The sequence below is a fragment of the Manis pentadactyla genome, chromosome 12, assembly GCF_030020395.1.
Source record: "Manis pentadactyla isolate mManPen7 chromosome 12, mManPen7.hap1, whole genome shotgun sequence".
NCBI classification, from domain to species: domain Eukaryota; kingdom Metazoa; phylum Chordata; class Mammalia; order Pholidota; family Manidae; genus Manis; species Manis pentadactyla.
In genome coordinates, this window is record NC_080030.1 from 56,670,566 (window position 1) to 56,691,321 (window position 20,756).

At 40.5% G+C, this 20,756-nt stretch overlaps 1 protein-coding gene across 3 annotated transcripts in view; it reads left to right on the forward strand.

The window, feature by feature from the left end:
• SLC2A12 (solute carrier family 2 member 12) overlaps positions 1 to 20,756 on the forward strand; it is a 59,021-nt gene that overhangs the window by 15,734 nt on the left and 22,531 nt on the right. For 2 of the 3 annotated variants that reach the window (XM_036903741.2, XM_036903740.2), the window contains exon 2: positions 9,451 to 10,791. In XM_036903741.2, coding sequence (XP_036759636.1) covers positions 9,451 to 10,791 — 1,341 coding nt within the window. The remainder of the gene's footprint in view (positions 1 to 9,450; positions 10,792 to 20,756) is intronic. The other variant, XM_036903744.2, reaches the window with a different exon arrangement.

A 20,756-nucleotide genomic window follows, 5' to 3' on the forward strand; every position in this document is an offset into this window, starting at 1 on the left:
CAGCCCCAGCCATCCGGGCCAGAGCCCAGACACAGTACATGCCCAGGGGGCCCTGGATGCTAGGGAAACAGGGCAGCAAGAACAGTGAGCGGGCACTGGAGGCCTGGCATTGGAGGACATAAAAAAAGCGAGTGGCCATTTTTTTTTTTTCTGTTTTTTTTTGGCGAGCGCTTTTTGGAAGTCTTAAAGGGATAGGGACACCAATACTAGGGAAACAGGGCACCAAGACCGGTGAGCAGAGGCCCGAGGCTGGCACCGGAGAATAAAGAAAAACGAGCGACCACCTTTCTTTAATTAAAAAAAATTTTTTTTCTTTTTTTTTTTTGGTGGTCGTTGTTTTGTTTTGGTGGGTGCTTTTTGGAAGTCTTAAAGGGGCAGGGCGGGACACTTAATCCAGAGGTAGGGAATCCGGGGATCTCTGGGCACCCTAACCTCTGGGCTGCAGGGAGCAGGGAGGCCCCTTACGGAGATAAATAGCCTCCCAGCAGCTCCTGCTCCAACGCGACTCCACCACTTTGGAGTAGCTGCCTGAGCTAGGCCACGCCCACAGCAACAGTGGAGATTAACTCCATAGCAACCGGGCAGGAAGCAGAAACCCTGTCTGCGCGCAGCTGCCCAGCACAAGCCACTAGAGGACGCTGTTCTCCCAGGAGAGGAGGGCCACAAACCAACAAGAAAGGAAGTCCTTCCAGCCGTCACTTGTCCCAGCTCTGCAAACTATTCCAATCACCATGAAAAGGCAAAGCTACAGGCAGACAAAGATCACAGAGACAACACCAGAGAAGGAGACAGACCTAACCAGTCTTCCTGAAAAAGAATTCAAAATAAGAATCATAAACATGCTGACAGAGATGCAGAGAAATATGCAAGAGAAATGGGATGAAGTCCGGAGGGAGATCACAGATGCCAGAAAGGAGATCACAGAAATGAAACAAACTCTGGAAGGGTTTATAAGCAGAATGGATAGGATGCAAGAGGCCATTGATGAAATTGAAATCAGAGAACAGGAACGCATAGAAGCTGACATAGAGAGAGACAAAAGGATCTCCAGGAATGAAACAATATTAAGAGAACTGTGTGACCAATCCAAAAGGAACAATATCCGTATTATAGGGGTCCCAGAAGAAGAAGAGAGAGGAAAAGAGATGGAAAGTATCTTAGAAGAAATAATTGCTGAAAACTTCCCCAAACTGGGGGAGGAAATAATCGAACAGACCACAGAAATACACAGAACCCCCAACAGAAAGGATCCAAGAAGGACAACACCAAGACACATAATAATTAAAATGGCAAAGATCAAGGACAAGGAAAGAGTGTTAAAGGCAGCTAGAGAGAAAAAGGTCACCTATAAAGGGAAACCCATCAGGCTAACATCAGATTTCTCAACAGAAACCCTACAGGCCAGAAGAGAATGGCATGATATATTTAATAAAATGAAACAGAAGGGCCTTGAACAAAGGATACTGTATCCAGCACGACTATCATTCAAATATGACGGTGGGATTAAACAATTCCCTGACAAACAAAAGCTGAGGGAATTTGCCTCCCACAAACCACCTCTACAGGGTATCTTACAGGGACTGCTCTAGATGGGAGCACTCCTAGAAAGAGCACAGCACAAAACACCCAACATATGAAGAATCGAGGAGGAGGAACAAGAAGGGAGAGAAGAAAAGAATCTCCAGACAGTGTATATAACAGCTCAATAAGCGAACTAAGTTAGGCAGTAAGATACTAAAGAGGCTAACCTTGAACCTTTGGTAACCATGAATTTAAAGCCTGCAGTGGCAATAAGTACATATCTTTCAATAGTCACCCTAAATGTTAATGGGTTGAATGCACCAATCAAAAGACACAGAGTAACAGAATGGATAAAAAAGCAAGACCCATCTATATGCTGCTTACAAGAAACTCACCTCAAACCCAAAGACATGTACAGACTAAAAGTCAAGGGATGGAAAAACATATTTCAAGCAAACAACAGTGAGAAGAAAGCAGGGGTTGCAGTACTAATATCAGACAAAATAGACTTCAAAACAAAGAAAGTAACAAGAGATAAAGAAGGACACTACATAATGATAAAGGGCTCAGTCAAACAAGAGGATATAACCATTCTAAATATATATGCTCCCAACACAGGAGCACCAGCATATGTGAAACAAATACTAACAGAATTAAAGGGGGATATAGACTGCAGTGCATTCATTCTAGGAGACTTCAACACACCACTCACCCCAAAGGATAGATCCACTGGGCAGAAAATAAGTAAGGACACGGAAGCACTGAACAACACAGTAGAGCAGATGGACCTAATAGACATCTGTAGAACTCTACATCCAAAAGCAACAGGATATAGATTCTTCTCAAGTGCACATGGAACATTCTCCAGAATAGACCACATACTAGGCCACAAAAAGAGCCTCAGAAAATTCCAAAAGATTGAAATCCTACCAACCAACTTTTCAGACCACAAAGGCATAAAACTAGAAATAAACTGTACAAAGAAAGCAAAGAGGCTCACAAAAACATGGAGGCTTAACAACACACTCCTAAATAATCAATGGATCAATGACCAAATCAAAATGGAGATCCAGTAATATATGGAAACAAATGACAACAACAACACTAAGCCCCAACTTCTGTGGGACACAGCAAAAGCAGTCTTAAGAGGAAAGTATATAGCAATCCAAGCATATTTAAAAAAGGAAAAGCAAACCCAAATGAACGGTCTAATGTCACAATTATCAAAATTGGAAAAAGAAGAACAGATGAGGCCTAAGATCAGCAGAAGGAGGGACATAATAAAGATCAGAGAAGAAATAAATAAAATTGAGGAGAATAAAACAATAGCAAAAATACATGAAACCAAGAGCTGGTTCTTCGAGAAAATAAACAAAATAGGTAAGCCTCTAGCCAGACTTATTAAGAAGAAAAGAGAGTCAACACAAATCAACAGTATCAGAAACGAGAAAGGAAAAATCACGACGGACCCCACAGAAATACAAAGAATTATTAGAGAATACTATGAAAACCTATATGCTAACAAGCTGGGAAACCTAGGAGAAATGGACAACTTCCTAGAAAAATACAACCTTCCAAGACTGACCCAGAAAGAAACAGAAAATCTAAACAGACCAATTACCAGTAAAGAAATTGAAGCGGTAATCAAAAAACTACCAAAGAACAAAATCCCTGGGCCAGATGGATTTACCTCGGAATTTTATCAGACATACAGGGAAGACATAATACCTATTCTCCCTAAAGTTTTCCAAAAAATAGAGGAGGAGGGGATACTCCCAAACTCATTCTATGAAGCTAACATCACCCTAATACCAAAACCAGGCAAAGACCCCACCAAAAAAGAAAACTACAGACCAATATCCCTGATGAACGTAGATGCAAAAATACTCAACAAAATATTAGCAAACCGAATTCAAAAATACATCAAAAGGATCATACTCCATGACCAAGTGGGATTCATCCCAGCGATGCAAGGATGGTACAACATTCGAAAGTCCATCAACATCATCCACCACATCAACAAAAAGAAAGACAAAAACCACATGATCATCTCCATAGATGCTGAGAAAGCATTTGACAAAGTTCAACATCCATTCATGATAAAAACTCTCAGCAAAATGGGAATAGAGGGCAAGTACCTCAACATAATAAAGGCCATCTATGATAAACCCACAGCCAACATTATATTGAACAGCGAGAAGCTGAAAGCATTTCCTCTGAGATCGGGAACTAGACAGGGATGCCCACTCTCTCCACTGTTATTTAACATAGTACTGGAGGTCCTAGCCACGGCAATCAGACAAAACAAAGAAATACAAGGAATCTAGATTGGTAAAGAAGAAGTTAAACTGTCACTATTTGCAGATGACATGATACTGTACATAAAAAAACCCTAAAGACTCCACCCCAAAACTACTAGAACTGATATCGGAATACAGCAAAGTTGCAGGATACAAAATCAACACACAGAAATCTGTGGCTTTCCTATATACTAACAATGAACCAACAGAAGGAGAAATCAGGAAAACAACTCCATTCACAATTGCATCAAAAAAAATAAAATACCTAGGAATAAACCTAACCAAAGAAGTGAAAGACTTATACTCTGAAAACTACAAGTCACTCTTAAGAGAAATTAAAGGGGACACTAACAGATGGAAAGTCATCCCATGCTCGTGGCTAGGAAGAATTAATATCGTCAAAATGGCCATCCTGCCCAAAGCAATATACAGATTTGATGCAATCCCTGTGAAACTACCAGCAACATACTTCAATGAACTGGAACAAATAGTTCTAAAATTCATATGGAAACACCAAAGACCCCGAATAGCCAAAGCAATCCTGAGAAAGAAGAATAAAGTAGGGGGGATCTCACTCCCCAACTTCAAGCTCTACTATAAAGCCATAGTAATCAAGACAATTTGGTACTGGCACAAGAGCAGAGCCACAGACCAATGGAACAGACTAGAGAATCCAGACATTAACCCAGACATATATGGTCAATTAATATATGATAAAGGAGCCATGGACATACAATGGCGAAATGACAGTCTCTTCAACAGATGGTGCTGGCAAAACTGGACAGCTACATGTAGAATGAAACTGGACCATTGTCTAACCCCATATACAAAAGTAAACTCAAAATGGATCAAAGACCTGAATGTAAGTCATGAAACCATTAAACTCTTGGAAGAAAACACAAGCAAAAACCTCTTAGACATAAACATGAGTGACCTCTTCTTGAACATATCTCCCCGGGCAAGGAAAACAACAAGCAAAAATGAATAAGTGTGACTATATTAAGCTGAAAAGCTTCTGTACAGCAAAAGTCACCATCAATAGAACAAAAAGGATCCCTACAGTATGGGAGAATATATTTGAAAATGACACATCCGATAAAGGCTTGACGTCCAGAATATATAAAGAGCTCACACGCCTCAACAAACAAAAAACAACCCAATTAAAAAATGGGCAGAGGAACTGAACAGACAGTTCTCCAAAAAAGAAATACAGATGGCCAACAGACACATGAAAAGATGCTCCACATCGCTAATTATCAGAGAAATGCAAATTAAAACTACAATGAGGTATCACCTCACACCAGTAAGGATGGCTGCCATCCAAAAGACAAACAACAACAAATGTTGGCGAGGCTGTGGAGAAAGGGGAACCCTCCTACACTGCTGGTGGGAATGCAAGTTAGTTCAACCATTGTGGAAAGCAGTATGGAGGTTCCTCAAAATGCTCAAAACAGACTTACCATTTGACCCAGGAATTGCACTCCTAGGAATTTACCCTAAGAATGCAGCAATCAAGTATGAGAAAGATCAGTGCACCCCTATGTTTATCGCAGCACTATTTACAATAGCCAAGAATTGGAAGCAACCTAAATGTCCATCGATAGATGAATGGATAAAGAAGATGTGGTACATATACACAATCGAATACTACTCAGCCATAAGAAAAGGGCAAATCCAACCATTCGCAGCAACATGGATGGAGCTGGAGGGTATTATGCTCAGTGAAACAAGCCAAGCGGAGAAAGAGAAATACCAAATGATTTCACTTATCTGTGGAATATAAGAACAAAGGAAAAACTGAAGGAACAAAACAGCAGCAGAATCACAGAACTCAAGAATGGACTAACAGGTACCAAAGTTAAAGGGACTGGGGAGGATGGGTGGGTAGGGAGGGATAAGAGGGGGGAGAAGTAGGGGGGTATTAAGATTAGCATGCATGGGGGGGTAGGAGAAAAGGGAGGGCTGTACAACACAGAGAAGGCAAGTAGTGATTCTACAACATTTTGCTATGCTGATGGACAGTGACTGTAAAGGGGTTTATAGGGGAGACCTGGTATAGGGGAGAGCCTAGTAAACATAATATTCATCATGTAAGTGTAGATTAGTGATACCAAAAATAAAACAAAACAAAACAAAACAAAACAAAAAAGGGCAGTTCCTGTGTGGTAACCTCCAACGAGTTCTACACAAGGGTATAAAGGGCATATAAAAGTGTAGGCAAAGGATCTGTTTGCGTTTATACAGAAGATCAAAGCCTAATTGGGCTACCCTGAAAATGAACTAAGATACGATATGAAAGAGAACTTCCAACATCAGCACTCTCTGGAAGACTCATGCCAGAAGATGATCATCAAAAAACCCCAACAAAGATCCACGCACTGCTACAGCTGTAGATGCACTCATCCCACCAGTTCCTGGACTTGCCATGGGAATGAGGAAGGAAATATCTAAGCTGGCCTGTGCATACAGTAAAACAACAAATTTGACTGGATCTATACTGTTGGAACTCAACCAAGAATTTGGAGAAGTGCAAATTGTAGCGCTCCAAAATCTTACAACTACAGACTATTTACTGTTAAAAGAACATAAGGGATGTGAACATTCCCCAGGAATGGGTTGTTTTAATTTGTCTGATTTCTCTCAGACTGTTCAAGTTCAGTTGGACAATACCCACCATATCATAGATAAGTTTTCACAAATGCCTAAGGTGCCTAACTGGTTTTCTTGGTTTCACTGGAGATGGCTGGTAATTACAGATATGCTTTGGTTATGTAACTATACTCCTATTATGTTAATGTGTGTGTGCAATTTAATTAGTAGTTTAAAACCTATACATGCTGAAGTTACTCTACAAGAAGATATGTCAAAGTAATAATCAATCTTCCCATGTTTTCTGCTGCCTGCTACTTCTATAGCTTTTCTTCTTCCTTCCTAATTACAACCCTTAAATAGAATTTGTGCCTCGTATCAAATTTACCGAATATCATAATTCTTCCAAGTGGTAAAGATACCTCAAGACAAATGCTGGGCATAGAAGCCACAGGGCATAAGTCTGCAAAGAAGTAAAAAGCTAACCTTTTCAAACAATAAGGCTTCTCTCTCACTTACCAACTTTACATTTCCCTGTATGGCCCCGGAAGATGACTGGTTAGCCAGAGACGGGTAAGATTCCTCAAGGGAGGAACAACCTAAGACAGGCACAGTCACAGGGGGGCCATCAGGTGAGAAATTGGGGATCAACAGAGGTGAGGCTTAGAACCTCACCCCCCCGTTCTGAGAGAAATCTTCTGCATATGTGGATGTTTTATTGCCCTTGTCTAGCTTGGATTAACACATAGTCTACAGGCACACACCTGATCATCTACATTTGCTCTCTTACAACACTAAACTATGTTTTCTACCTTTATCTTGTATCTACCTACCACTTCAGCATTTTATTAAAAATAATAATAATAAAGAGAGAAATGTGGTATCCACATATAAATCAAGTATAAAAACCAAATGAGTATTCATATTTGAACTGACTGTTTATAGTTCATAATGCATGGGCAAAACCGAAGGTTTCTGTGATGGCTGCCCTTGTACTGTTCACTATGTAACTTATTCATTATGTAAGAATTTGTTCTCCATGTAAGAACTTGTTTGTTATGCCTCAGAAGATTGGAGACTGACGAAAATTAGGCTTGGGGTGGATTAATGATTGTGCATTGAACATTGACTCCCCTATACAGAATTTGTTGTCATTAACAACCATTTGATCAATAAATATGAGAGATGCCCTCACAAAAAAAAAAAAAAAAAAAAAGGACAGACTTCCAATGGTAAAATAAATAAGTAACCGGGATGTAATGTATAGCATAAGGAATATAGTCAAGATATTGTTACAGCTTGGTAGGGTGATAGCTGGAACCTAGAATTATGTATATAAATGTTTTATCACTGCATTGTACACTTGAAACTAATGTAATGTAATACTGTGCGTCAACTACCCTTCAAAAAAAAATAATTATGTAAAAAAAATAAAAAATACTAAATACATGCTGCTGAATCCCAAATCCATATCTCTAGCCTTGACTTACCTCTTAAACTCCAAATCTGTATGCTTAATCCAAGTCAACTTTTTTATCCAGATGCCTTTCAGGTAAAACAAATAAAACATTCCACTAAGTCTAAAATGGAATTTCTAATTTCCACTCCTCCTTTCCTGCCACCCAGAACCAGTTCTCTTCCCCATCTTCCCCAGATCAGCATTAGCTTGTATACAGGGTACTGGAGATTGTATAATCACCCAACTGACTGCTCAAACCATGGAGCCATCTTGGGTTTTGACCCACATCCTTACCTTTCAAGCTTCAATTCATGAGCAAGTATAATCAGTTTGCCTCCAGATTAACTCTTTACTCTGCTTGTCTCCATTTCTACTTTAAACACCCAAGTCTAAGCTACCATCATTTGGTGTCAAAACTAAGACAACAGTCTCCTCCCTGCTATCAGTCTTGTCCCTTGAAGAGCTGGTCTGCACATAGCAGCAAGAAGCTCAGGGCCAGTGCCTTCCATACTGTTCAGTGGGTGGTGACTGTACAAGGAACCCAATAAAAAGTTGTCATTGTGACCCGCAAGGCCCTATATGAAGTGTCCCCTCTGTCCCTACCCAGACTCGCTGGACGCCCTCTCCCACTTGTCTCCCCATGCATGATGTATTGGCTGCCTGACAGTTCCTAAACATGACAAGAACATTCCTGTCCTCAGGTCTTGTAAACTGCTATTTCCTGTGCTTGCAATACACTTCCCTCACCTACTTCTTGTTTCATTTTGTTTCTGTTTTGACAGGCTACAAACATATAACAAACACCTGCATACCTATCACCAAAAGTTAATAACTATTAACATTTTGCCATTTTAATTCAAGTTTCAACTTTAAAATAATAAAACAGTATCCTTTTGCTCTTGTGCCCTATGTTCTGTTCCTCTTCCTTCTTACTTAGAACAAGTAATAGCTTTGTAGGTTCCCTACCTGCATCCATTTCTCTCTTCTTTGTTTCTGACACAACCTGGGCTGTGCTAAGGTACTCATACCCCCTCCCCAGCACCTGCCTGGGCATCAGCAAATTCAGCTGTGCCCCCGTGGTGGCCAAGGAGCCCTGAGGACAGGCTTCCTGGAGGTTTTGCTTTAATTTCCCCCAGGTTACATGGCGGAAAGGCTGTGGCACTTCCTGGGCTCCTGGCCTCTTTGTCCTGCCCTCAAGGGCTTGCCTTTACAGACCTGCAGCGGGACCACAAGAACCAGGCTGTCTGAATTTTTAGCCAATGCCAAAGCAGGAACAAAGTGGTGTTCTTGTTTATTCAAACGTGCTTATCTTGCATAGCTGTCTGCTGCAAATTAAAAACAACATCACAAGCAGAAAGAAATGACTGCCTCCCCTCTCCTCCCAAAAATGAGAGAAAAAGAATTTTCCCCTCTATATCAAGCCATGTTTTTGTTAGTGTATTATTTGACTGTACTTAGGTGTATTTATGCTCAGTGCTCTAAGGACACTAAAACTTACTTACACCAAGGTAAGTCTCCATAAAGACGTAAAGTGTTTAACATCTCAGAAGTGACCTCTGTGTGTCTCCTCTCTGCTTGCAGGTTGTGGAGTGCTTGCTGTTCTGTCGTCTGTCACTGCTGCTGTCAGTGGCCTCCTGGTGGGTTATGAACTTGGGCTCATCTCTGGGGCTCTTCTTCAGATGAGAACCGTATTAGCCCTGACCTGCCACGAGCAGGAAATGGTTGTGAGCTCCCTCCTCATTGGGGCCTTACTCGCCTCTCTCACGGGAGGGGTCCTGATCGACAGGTATGGAAGGAGGACTGCCATCATCCTGTCATCCTGCCTACTTGGACTTGGAAGCCTAGTCGTGATACTCAGTTTATCTTACCCGGTTCTCATACTGGGACGGATCACTATAGGGGTTTCCATTTCACTCTCTTCAATTGCCACTTGTGTTTACATCGCAGAGATTGCTCCACAACACAGAAGAGGACTTCTTGTGTCACTGAATGAGCTGATGATCGTCATCGGCATTCTTTTTGCCTACATTTCAAATTACGCGTTTGCCAATGTTCCCCAAGGCTGGAAGTACATGTTCAGCCTTGTTATTCCCTTGGGAGTTTTGCAAGCGATTGCTATGTACTTTCTTCCTCCAAGTCCCCGGTTTCTAGTAATGAAAGGACACGAGGAAGCTGCTAGCAAGGTTCTCAGAAGGTTGAGAGCCATGTCAGAAACAACAGAGGAACTCACTCTGATAAAATCTTCCCTGAAAGATGAATATCAGTATAGTTTTTGGGATCTGTTTCGTTCCAAGGACAACATGAGGACTCGAGTCATGATAGGTTTAACACTGGTGTTTTTTGTACAAATCACTGGCCAGCCGAACATATTGTTCTATGCATCAACTGTTCTGAAGTCTGTTGGCTTCCAAAGCAATGAGGCAGCCAGCCTCGCCTCCACAGGGGTTGGGGTTGTTAAGGTCATCAGCACCATCCCAGCTACTCTCCTTGTAGACCATGTTGGGAGTAAAACCTTCCTCTGCGTTGGCTCCTCTGTGATGGCAGCTTCATTGTTGACCATGGGCATTGTGAATCTCAACATCCATGTGAACTTCACCAGTATCTGCAGAAGCCATAGTCCTATCAACCAGTCATTGGATGAGTCTGTGCTCTATGGACCAAGGAACCTGTCAGCCAGCAGTGACACTCTTCAAGAGCACTTTAAGGGCATCACATCCCACAGCAGGAGCTCACTAATGCCCACAAGATACGATGTGGATAAGAGAGGGGAGATGACCTTGGCATCCCTACCAAATGCTGGACTGAGCCAAGCTGAATACCACGTGGTCACAGACTCTGCAGACGTCCCCGCGACTTTGAAATGGCTCTCCTTAGCCAGCTTGCTTCTATATGTTGCTGCTTTTTCAATTGGTCTAGGACCAAGTAAGTATTTTTTTTTTTAATTCCTTCCCTTTCTCCCCTTATGAATGTGAATGTATTGCTTTTGATCAGTCAGAGCATCCAACTGCTATGCTACCTCGTATGCAGAACTACCAGAAGCAAGACAGAGATAATAGTGGTCCCCTGATGTTTCCACTAATTTGGAAAGCATGCTTACCTTGTACCTGCTTTATGAAATGTGCAGGGCTAGTACTCAACTGGAGGATTAGTTTCCCATTGTCTGTCACATGAAGGTACTTCAACATCAATTGATGAGGGATGAACCAGATCTTGAAAGATATTGCCCAAGAGAATGTGTTGTTTTAAGCAAGCAAAGTTTATTAGTATAGCATTTCCCTTCATATCATTCCTGAGTTTCTTTGTAAGTGGAAAGAAAAGAAATCTAGCATTTATATTCTCTTACAGACACAATAGTGGATGCATTCCAGTAATAATGAAGAAGTAACACTGAATAAGTATGTGGTGAGGATGCATTATTTATTTAAGTATATTTTATCCCTGGCATAACCTCCCTGGGCACTTTATTAAGTAGGAGAAAGGGAGCCAAGTTACTCCCATTCAACACAATACAGACAATTTACAAGAAGATAGCTACAAAGTTGTCCTACTTTACGTAGTCGGTCTACTCCAATGATGAAGTTAAACATATCTCTGGAGCAAACTCTCTAGAATTTGCTAGAAGGTTGTTTGTTGTATGCAAATCTCCAGTCTTTTAGCCTCACACCAGAAAGTCCAAACCTCTCTTTAGGGAGGTTGTAAAGCTTACTAGAAAATAAAATGCTTAAAAATTAAGGGCAGTATCTTTCTACCACCCTCATCTCCTACCCCTCTCCTCTCTCTCTTTCTCCCCTCCCTTCCTTGTTCTTTCTTTCTCCCTCCCTCCTTCTCTCTTACAGAGCTGGGACTGAAAGTTTTGTTTATAAGGATCAAAGACCAAACAAATTTGTTCAAATAAAGAGAGGTGTTGGAGGTTAGGAACAGTAAGAAGACACAGGCTATGTTGAAGGAAAAGGGCTTTCGTGGACAGATGTAGGTTTCTGGTGCCAGGAAATGGACAGCATTTCTGAAAAGAAAGGCCCTGTAGGGTTTGTTTAGTGATCCCCTGGTATCTCATTAACTCTTCATTCAAGTGATATGTATCAAGTGACTAGTTTTTTAATAACCAAGAATGCTAAATGCTGGGGAAACAGTAATGAGTGATAGAGATGTTGTCCTTGTCTTCCAAGAGAGAATACTCGAATGGACTGAGCTATAGCCCCACATCTGCTTTTATCTGATCAGCCACCAGCAGGTCTGGCCTGCTTCATCTCAGTTAGTTAATAACTGGACTTGCACATGGGTGGTATTGGCCTCTTTTGCCTACTCCCACTTCTACGTGAGATCAGACTCTAGATATTGATTCTTTAAAGTTCCAAAGTGAGAGAGGGAATCTTACTGACTGTGATCTTTTCTGTGCCAAGTCATAGGTGGTTGTTCAAGCCTACCTCTAGGCTAATGAGCTGTGGCAAGATTGGGCCACATGGTCCAGTAGATGGATGAGCAGAAGCTGGTGCTTCCTCTGGCAGAGTAAACAGATTTCCCCATAGGGACTAGGTATGGACAGATAAACTCTGCAATACCATCAGCCTGTGATCTCTCTGACTTGTTTCTGAACCCTGATACTCTTTTTTAAGGCTTAACAATGATAAATATCATTAATGAACAGTTTCCTAGAAACAGATTTCTACCATTATTTCAGGATTCAATTATCCTGGGCGTGTACTTGTAAGACAGTTGTCATAGGCAGTTTGGGCTGCTAGAACAAATTACCAAGACTTGGTGGCTGTGACAATGAACTTTGATTTCTCAGTCTAGAGGCTGGGAAGTGCTAGAGGAGGGTGCTGGCAGACTCAGGTGTTGATGAGGTGCTCTTCCCAGTTTGTAGATGGCCCCCTTCTTACATGTCCTCACCTGACAGAGGGCAAGAAAGAGACAGAGAGAGAGAACTAGCTAGCTCTTCTATGTGTCTTCTTATGCAGGCACTAATCCCATCATGGGAGCTTCATCCTCAGGACCTAATCATCTCCCAAAGGCCCCACCTCCCAATACCATCACACTGGGAATTAAGGTTTCAATGTATGAATTTTATGGGGGACACAAACATGCAGTCTATAGTATTTATGTGGCTACTCTGATACATAAAGCTGATGAAATTTCAGCAAGTATCTTACATTTTTATTTTCAGAAACTCTTTAAAGCCTATACAAAATGCAAGGTGTGAATGCTATCTTGAATCAAGGAACAACTTAACCTTGTTGGTGAACTTTTCTATATTAATAAGTACAGTAAGTTTTGCTCATTTGATAAACTTCAAGTGGTATTTATTGTTCCATTGATTTCTGTAAGTCCGGGGAGAGGAAATGCTGGGGCAAAATACCTCTAAAAACCGAAATCAGTCAAAGGGAGAAATAAAGTTTAAAACCCATTTATTGGCTACAAACTGCAGTCCAGGGCTGTCTCTCTCCTCTGGTCCTGAAGAAGTAAGCCAGCCAGCCCATCCCTTTCAACTCTCAGGTTCAGACATGCCCTTGGTTGCCCAGGTAATTACCCATTGACTTGGAGATGAACTTCTCTCCACTCCTGAGGATATGCAAATGAACTAAAGCCAGGCGAGATACTCTGGAAATGTAATTACAATTTTACCCACATTTCCTTTGCCAGTGTTTTTTCCTTCACATTTTCATATAAAACTAAAAATATTTCCTCTTTATATCAATTTTCTTGATCCAATCTTTTGAAATGCCAAGCATCAACTAAGAACCTAAGTAAAGGTTAGCTAAAAGAAAAGGATGTCCTCTTTGCTCTAATTCAGAGAACATTTCAGGTTGGCAGAGATTATGACATGGCACATGTTATGATAGACATTGATCTTAAACTTCCAGAACCAACCACTTAATGGTAAGAGTCTTCCCAAGCTCACGCTACCTTTTCTCTTTTTAGTTTTTGGGTACCTTTGAAAAATGCAAAAATTCCTTGGTCACTAACATTGATACATTATTAGAGCAAGAGTTTGTCTTTTCAGGAAACTCAATCTGATTTGGGATAAAATTATTGGAGGCTGTTTGTCATTTGCCTTTTAGGATTCCTTAAATTGTATACAAAACTAATTTTTTAAAAATATAATTTGAGCCTTAGATTCAACTAATTTTTATTGACACTTATTATGTCAAATACTGTGCTGGAAGTTTTTACATACTTTGGAGGATTTCATTTTACCTTCACAACAAACCTGTGAAGAAAGGGTATTCAATAGATTGTATAAATGATGACTCTGAATCTCAGAAAGGTTAAGCAACTTGCTCAAGTAAATGAAAACATCTCTTGTCTTCTGAAATTCAGTGTTAATCCCTATTCTAAGACAAGAATAGGCAGTACTGTGTTGGTCTTACAGTAAATGTTAATTATTTGTAGTTCAGTTCTCTCCATGAAGATAAACTAGAAGGAAGAATGAATGAAAATAGTGTATCCCTGTCCATCACATGAGGCTATTAAGTGGACCAACTGCATTTTTTGCAATAGAGACAGTCTCTTTCACTGAAGCTCTGCTAGGTAAGTGAGCATGCACCTCTGTAAGGCTGACTTATAGAAGAGAAGGAGCATAATGATAAGAACACAGAAGTTTTTTATGTGCATTTACTTAAATAACTGAATTTGATTAGGGTAATATTTCATGTGTATATTGATTAGAATTCAAGCTCATCTATAACAAAGACCAAAATAACAGTGGCTTAACTAAGATAAGAGTTTCTCACATAACATGGGCTAGTTCTGGGTACTGTGGCAGCCTTGAGGGTCAAACACCTGAAGCCTATAGTGTCCCCAGCCTTTATTGTAGCTAGTACTTTAATATTGATTCTCAGTCTACCATGATGGCTATTTAAAAATACTAAGATGCATTTTAAAATTTCATCACCCTTTTCTGACAGCTAATGGTTGCTTGAGAATAAGTGAAATGCACAAAGTAAAGTCAATTAAGGGGAGACTTAATTGGCTCTGACATTGTTACTCTGATGGTTTTGTACTGTGTCAGTTTAGCAAAGCTGAGCTGTTTCCCAGAATACCCTTCCCTGTGTAGCTCTGGGTGAGGATCAGAAGGAAGAGAAACTTGCATGACACTTGGAAGGCCTGGATAGTAAGACAGGGCAAGCAATTCTATCAGGGAAGCAGAACCTCTGTAAGTGACAGGGGATAAGGAATTTTTACCAGATTAGACCTCACACAATTGTGAAGACACTGAGAAAGAAAGGTCTGGAAGGGGACAGTTAGACGAGAAGGAGAAAGCCCTAATAGGGAACATGAAGGGAAGGCAGTGAAGAAGGCTATGGAAGGCTGTTTCCTTGCATCTGGTTGTGGGTTGACGTCTCTGCAGGTGAGCGGGGCAAGCCAGAGGAGAAGCTGGGCTCAAAGCAGGGAGAAGCGAAGATGAGATGCACCCTGCTGGGACACACTGGGATCTCAGAGAAGAAACGAACTTACCTACATCTGTCTCCTGCTGCATGGGTTCTGATGCCACAGGAAAATGGATGCCCTTCTGACTAGCGGTTACCAAAGGGAAGGGAGTGGGAAGGGTGTGGTGGGGGGAGGTAGGGAGAAGGGGAGAAAGGGGCATTATGATGAGCACACATAATGTAGGTGGCTCACGGGGAAGGCATTATAGCACAGAGAAGACAAATAGTGACTCTATAGCATCTTACTGTGCTGATGGACAGTGACTGCAGTGGGGTATGTTGGGGGTACTTGATAATATGGGTGAATGTTGTAACCACAATGTTAATCATGTGAAACCTTCATAAGATTATATATCAATGATACCTTAATTTTAAAAAGTTTTAAAAAAAAGGATGCCCTTTTCCACAGAGCCCGGGCAGTGTGCTGAGCCTAGGACTTGGAAACGTTGGAGGGGAAGGCCTGGCTGCACTGGTTGATTCCCCACACCAACAAGCAGAGCCAGCAAATCACAAGAATATACAAAGGCTGCAGTGATGTCTAGGGCCAAGTGTAGGCTGATGCATCCCCTGGGCCTTCCAAGTCTCATGCAAGTTTCTCTTCCTTTCAACCCTTGCCCAGAACTACACAGGGAAGGGAATTCTGGGAAACAGCTCAGCTTAGCTAAACCAACACAGTACAAAACCATCAGAGAAATACACTCTGAAATAAGAGAGAATAGATGTGAATATAGAAAAAAATATTCCAGAAGGTAAAGGGCCCTGACGTCTGTCTTCAAATGCTGTGATAGACATCTATTTCTTTGAATTAAAACAATAATTGTTAAAATGTATGACTAGCTTCCATTCCATTTACTTCTAAAAAAGAGATGAGACCACTTCATTAATGTCTCTTGGCCTTTGTTTCTTTAGCTATAAAACTGATGCACACTCTTTTGTCAATGCATTAGGAAAGCTTTCACATTCATTTTCTCAGGAACATTAATTATCTGCCTTGAGCTGATGACTCTCACTTATCTCTAGTTCTATCATCTCACATGACTTCTAGTTCCTTTTTTTCCTGCTAAGTACTGAATTTTTCCACCTGATGCTTTTCATCCAAACCCAAGAAGTCCACTGCTGAATTCTTTTCCCCTTATATCAGGAGAACTTCCCTTCCTTTTCCATGGGCAGTTGCTCTGCCAGTCATTCAGACCTGATGCTCTGGGGCCTTTTCCCAGTCCAGTCAATGATCAAATGCTCTTGCATCTTCCATCACAAATGGCTCCTGTGTTTGTCTTTTCCTTCCCATTTCTACCCTCCCAGTCTACCTCTTAAGGTCTCATTCCTGGATTACTGGAAAACCCTTCTTGTAGCTTTCTTACATTGCAGATCATTGTCACACCCATCAGTCCTTCATACTAGTATTCTTTAAGTACCATGTTCTTCATGTCACCAACGCTCACAAATTTTCCATGGCATACTACTTTCTACCATGTTAGAGAAGTCTAATGCCTTTCAAGAGGAAGTGTGAATTAGAAATTACCTAGCCCAACATTTTCCTTTTACAGAAAAGAAACAATAAACTCTGAGAGATGGAAGTCACACAGGTTTAGGGCTACCACCATGGACATCTAAGGCCTGATGCTATACTCTTTCTACTGTAATGTCACCCATCTTTGAAGAAAAAACTATGATTTTCAAGGGACTCCATCATCTCACCCTAGTCTGCCAAGGTTTTCTGCACAACTCTGGGGGCACCATCTACATTGTAGTTCACTGTATTGTCTTCCAGGGCCACCATTCATATAGAAGTACAAATAGACTCCACACAGAACACAGGGTGGGTGATAACCCTTGGTGTTGGGCAATGAGGCAATACTTTGCCGCTCCGGGCTTCCTTATTTCCCACTGCTCCACACCCAAGTCAAGAAATACAAAGCCCTTGTTGTGGCCTCTTTTCCTTCCCCTCTACTCTACTCAAATCCTTCCTATCTTTAATGATCAGTGAAAGTCTCATCTCCTCAATTTATTCACTCCATTTTTTTTAGAACTCTTTATTGGTATGAATCATCAGTAGTTACTTGTGTAGAGTAGTTCAGTTCTGGGCTCTAGAGAGCCTGAATTTAAAATCAGAAAACCTAGGTTCTAATCCCCACTGTTGTACTTAACTGGCTGTGTGATCTTCCAGTTCTTTTTCTTCTCTGAAGCTGGTGCTAATATTAATGGGCATAATAATACTTGTCCAACTCACAGAGTGTAGGCGAGTGTCCAGGGAGCTGATACAGGTGCAAGTGTTTTGGGTGCTGTAGAGTATGCGACAAACAGAAGTTACGGTGCAATAACACACTTAGTTCTGAATGGTATAGTGCATTGCTTCTGTGTTTCTTTTGGTTTACTAACCAAATATAGTTCCTAGAATACGTTCTTTGAGAGAAGAAATGACAGCTCATATTTCTTCCTTCTCTTCCTCCCTTCAAATGATCACTGCATTAGTTTGTTGGAAAACCATGCAGGGATACATTTGGGTTTCTAAGGAAGGGATGGGGAAGAAGAACTTTAAAAATAAGAGGCAGATGTAAGAAAGATCTAGAACAGTGCTTCTTTACATGTGTCAAGCTATCTAGTGGGCAGGCTAAGTACCACATAAGCTAGAAATGCTAGGCTGCCCCAGACACTCCTGTTCTTGCCAGGCACCATGACCCCTGTTGCTGCCAGATGCTTTTTGCAGAGCAATCCACTATTTGGGTATGATTTTTAAAAATCTATTTCTGTGTTTTGCTTATAAGATAGGATGTCAGGAAGTTAGTAGTGCTCAGAAACAGGTAATGGGAGGCATTAAGGCTTTTCTTTGTTAAGTCGTGAAGAATTATTTGGGAATTTTGGACACAAAGTATCTAAAAATAGACCCAGATTGTTTTGGACACCTCAGTATTTTGCTACAACAAGGAGAAAGAGTCCACTTGATTATTTCTTGGTCCTAAAGCAGTGTTAGTGAGTTGGAGAATCTCATGGTTGAAGGAGGTTTGGGTGTGGGAAAAGGAAATGACTCTTCATCTCATCCTAGTTTCTTCAACTTATGATTGTATTTCCACGGAATGAGCTGGGTGTTCATGTATGAGACTGAGAGGCTTGCAGCCTGAGACAGAATCCTGAATCATCTGAAGAGAACAAGCAGATATTCACATCCATGACTTGGGGTTACAGATTCTCCTAGAGTTTTTCAACAAGATCTGAATAATTCTTTTTTTCTTGCTTTGAGTCAAAGTCATTTATGTCCCTATTCATGTTGTGCTTTATTTTTCTTTTCTAAAGAAAACATACCATAAGAATCCCAATTCAATCACTAAAAGCATATTCTAGAACCTTGGTTTGAACTGCATGAATCAGTTGGAGTTTAGGGAAGATTTTTATTAGGAGAAAGTTTTCCATACGAGATCTTGAATGCCTTATAAAACTCATTAACCTGATGGGATTATTCCTCAGGTATTTCATTATTAATAGCCACAAGTAATCAAAATTGCAAGAACTATAAACTTCCTGGGACTTTAGCCTACTGCAAGCTAACAAGTTGCCTTTCACAGTTTTATGGACATTAGCAAAAGAAATAAGACTATTTAGTCTGAGACAAAGGACAGTTTATTTCTCATACCAATAGCAATAACCAGAACAGCAGCATTTGTACCAGTTCCCAAGCCCCAATACACATGGGACAACATGAATCGGGCCAGGTGACACCAATTTTAGAGGAGAGGATTCCCAAGCTTAGGGAACCCAAATCTTTTATAATAGACAGTAATTCAACCTGATTTCTTCCCTGGAGGGAGGCATTATCTTTAATTTACTGGATAATAAACAAACTTTTGTTCCAGAGGGGACACTATTCCATCTTTTAAGGCTGCTTATTATACAAACATCCTTAGAAAGACATCCTGGAACAAAGACAATCAGGTATTTTGCTCTCAGGACATGCAGAAATGCAAGAGGCCCATGAATTGTCTTTCAGCTCAAATACCTTAAAAAGGGTGCTTTTCTGTTTTGTCTTTTGTTTTTGTAAAAGACACTAGAACTTTTAGGGGTTCTGTGATTGTAGAGCCTAGTTTTTTGTTTGGTTTGGTTTTATGGAGTTTAGCCAGCCTTTGGGAGGATGGATATCAGTAGGAAGCATAAGATTCATCTGCTGTAACATTTAAATTTAGATTATATACCCAAATAACTGTAGCTCTTCAAAAAGAAATTGTTCTTGTGATGTTAGCACAGCTAGCGATTATGATAACCCCAGGGAAGTAGAACAGCAGGTTATAATTCAAAAGTTTACTTAGCTGCTTCATTCCAAGTTATACTGGGTTTAAAACAGAGAGGTTTATAGACCAGAAGTACATCAATGTTTCAAAAGAGATTTTGATACTCTTTGCATTTATTCCTAAACTCTAGGCCCCTAATATTCACAATCCATCAAAATCAAAGGCTATTTTAGTGCCCATTTTCCTTTTCCACTATTCGTCTGGGATAATTACACACTGCTAGAGAATAGGCATATTATATAAGTCACTATTTTTAAACAGGAAGGTTTTATTATCACATGTAGCCATTATACAGTCATAGTCACCCAATGGGTCTGTGTTGAGTGTAAGTGTCGATCTTTAGGATAATTCAAATCCTTTTTTTTTTTTTTAATCTTAGGTTTTGGTTATCAACAATATTCACCAATACTGTTCCTTTTCTCAATTAATTACTTAAAAGTCATTTCAAGTGGTGAATTATTTGGTCCTCTGATGGCAGTCATCAAAATAATGCAAGGTAAATAAAAACTAGCCTACAAATGATTCTATACTAAATTTGCTCCCAAGCAAAAGAGGAAAACCTTAAGAAATATGTGTCTTTGGCTAATTAAATCCTGTTTTCCTTCCCGGCGTTAGGTGAGGCAACAGTTGTACCTAATAGAACAAGAGTCTTAAACGATATTTTTGCAGCTTGAGCACAGCTTAAAAAATGGAGAGATGACACCATCAGTTCCCTTACCACCAGCAGCTGTTCACATAATGCATCAGTGTTTAGCTTTCCTCTCAGTCCAGCATGCCAGGCATACTCCTATGGCCTTGGAAATTATGAATACTAGGCAGTAAAGACATTTAAGAAATGGATTAAGGTTTTAACACTCTCTTAATAAAAACAAGCATTCATTTGTTTCTCTATTGTTTTCCAGAACATAATGTAAATAATTTTTCCAAGGAACATTTGCAACATTGAAAACCATTATATGGTTTTGATTGAAGTCCAAATTTCAGTCATGGAAAAAAGCAACGTAAAATACTACATCTGAAGCATGATATTCAAGTTATAGTTTAGACCAGAAAAGACCAATTTTTCTTAGCTCTTTTCTTCTTCCTCCCTCCCCTTCACCCCCGACCTTTCTTTCTTTCTTTTGCATTTTGAACTCCAGTTCAGTGGTCTGTGAATTAGTATATGCATAGTCTTGGGAAT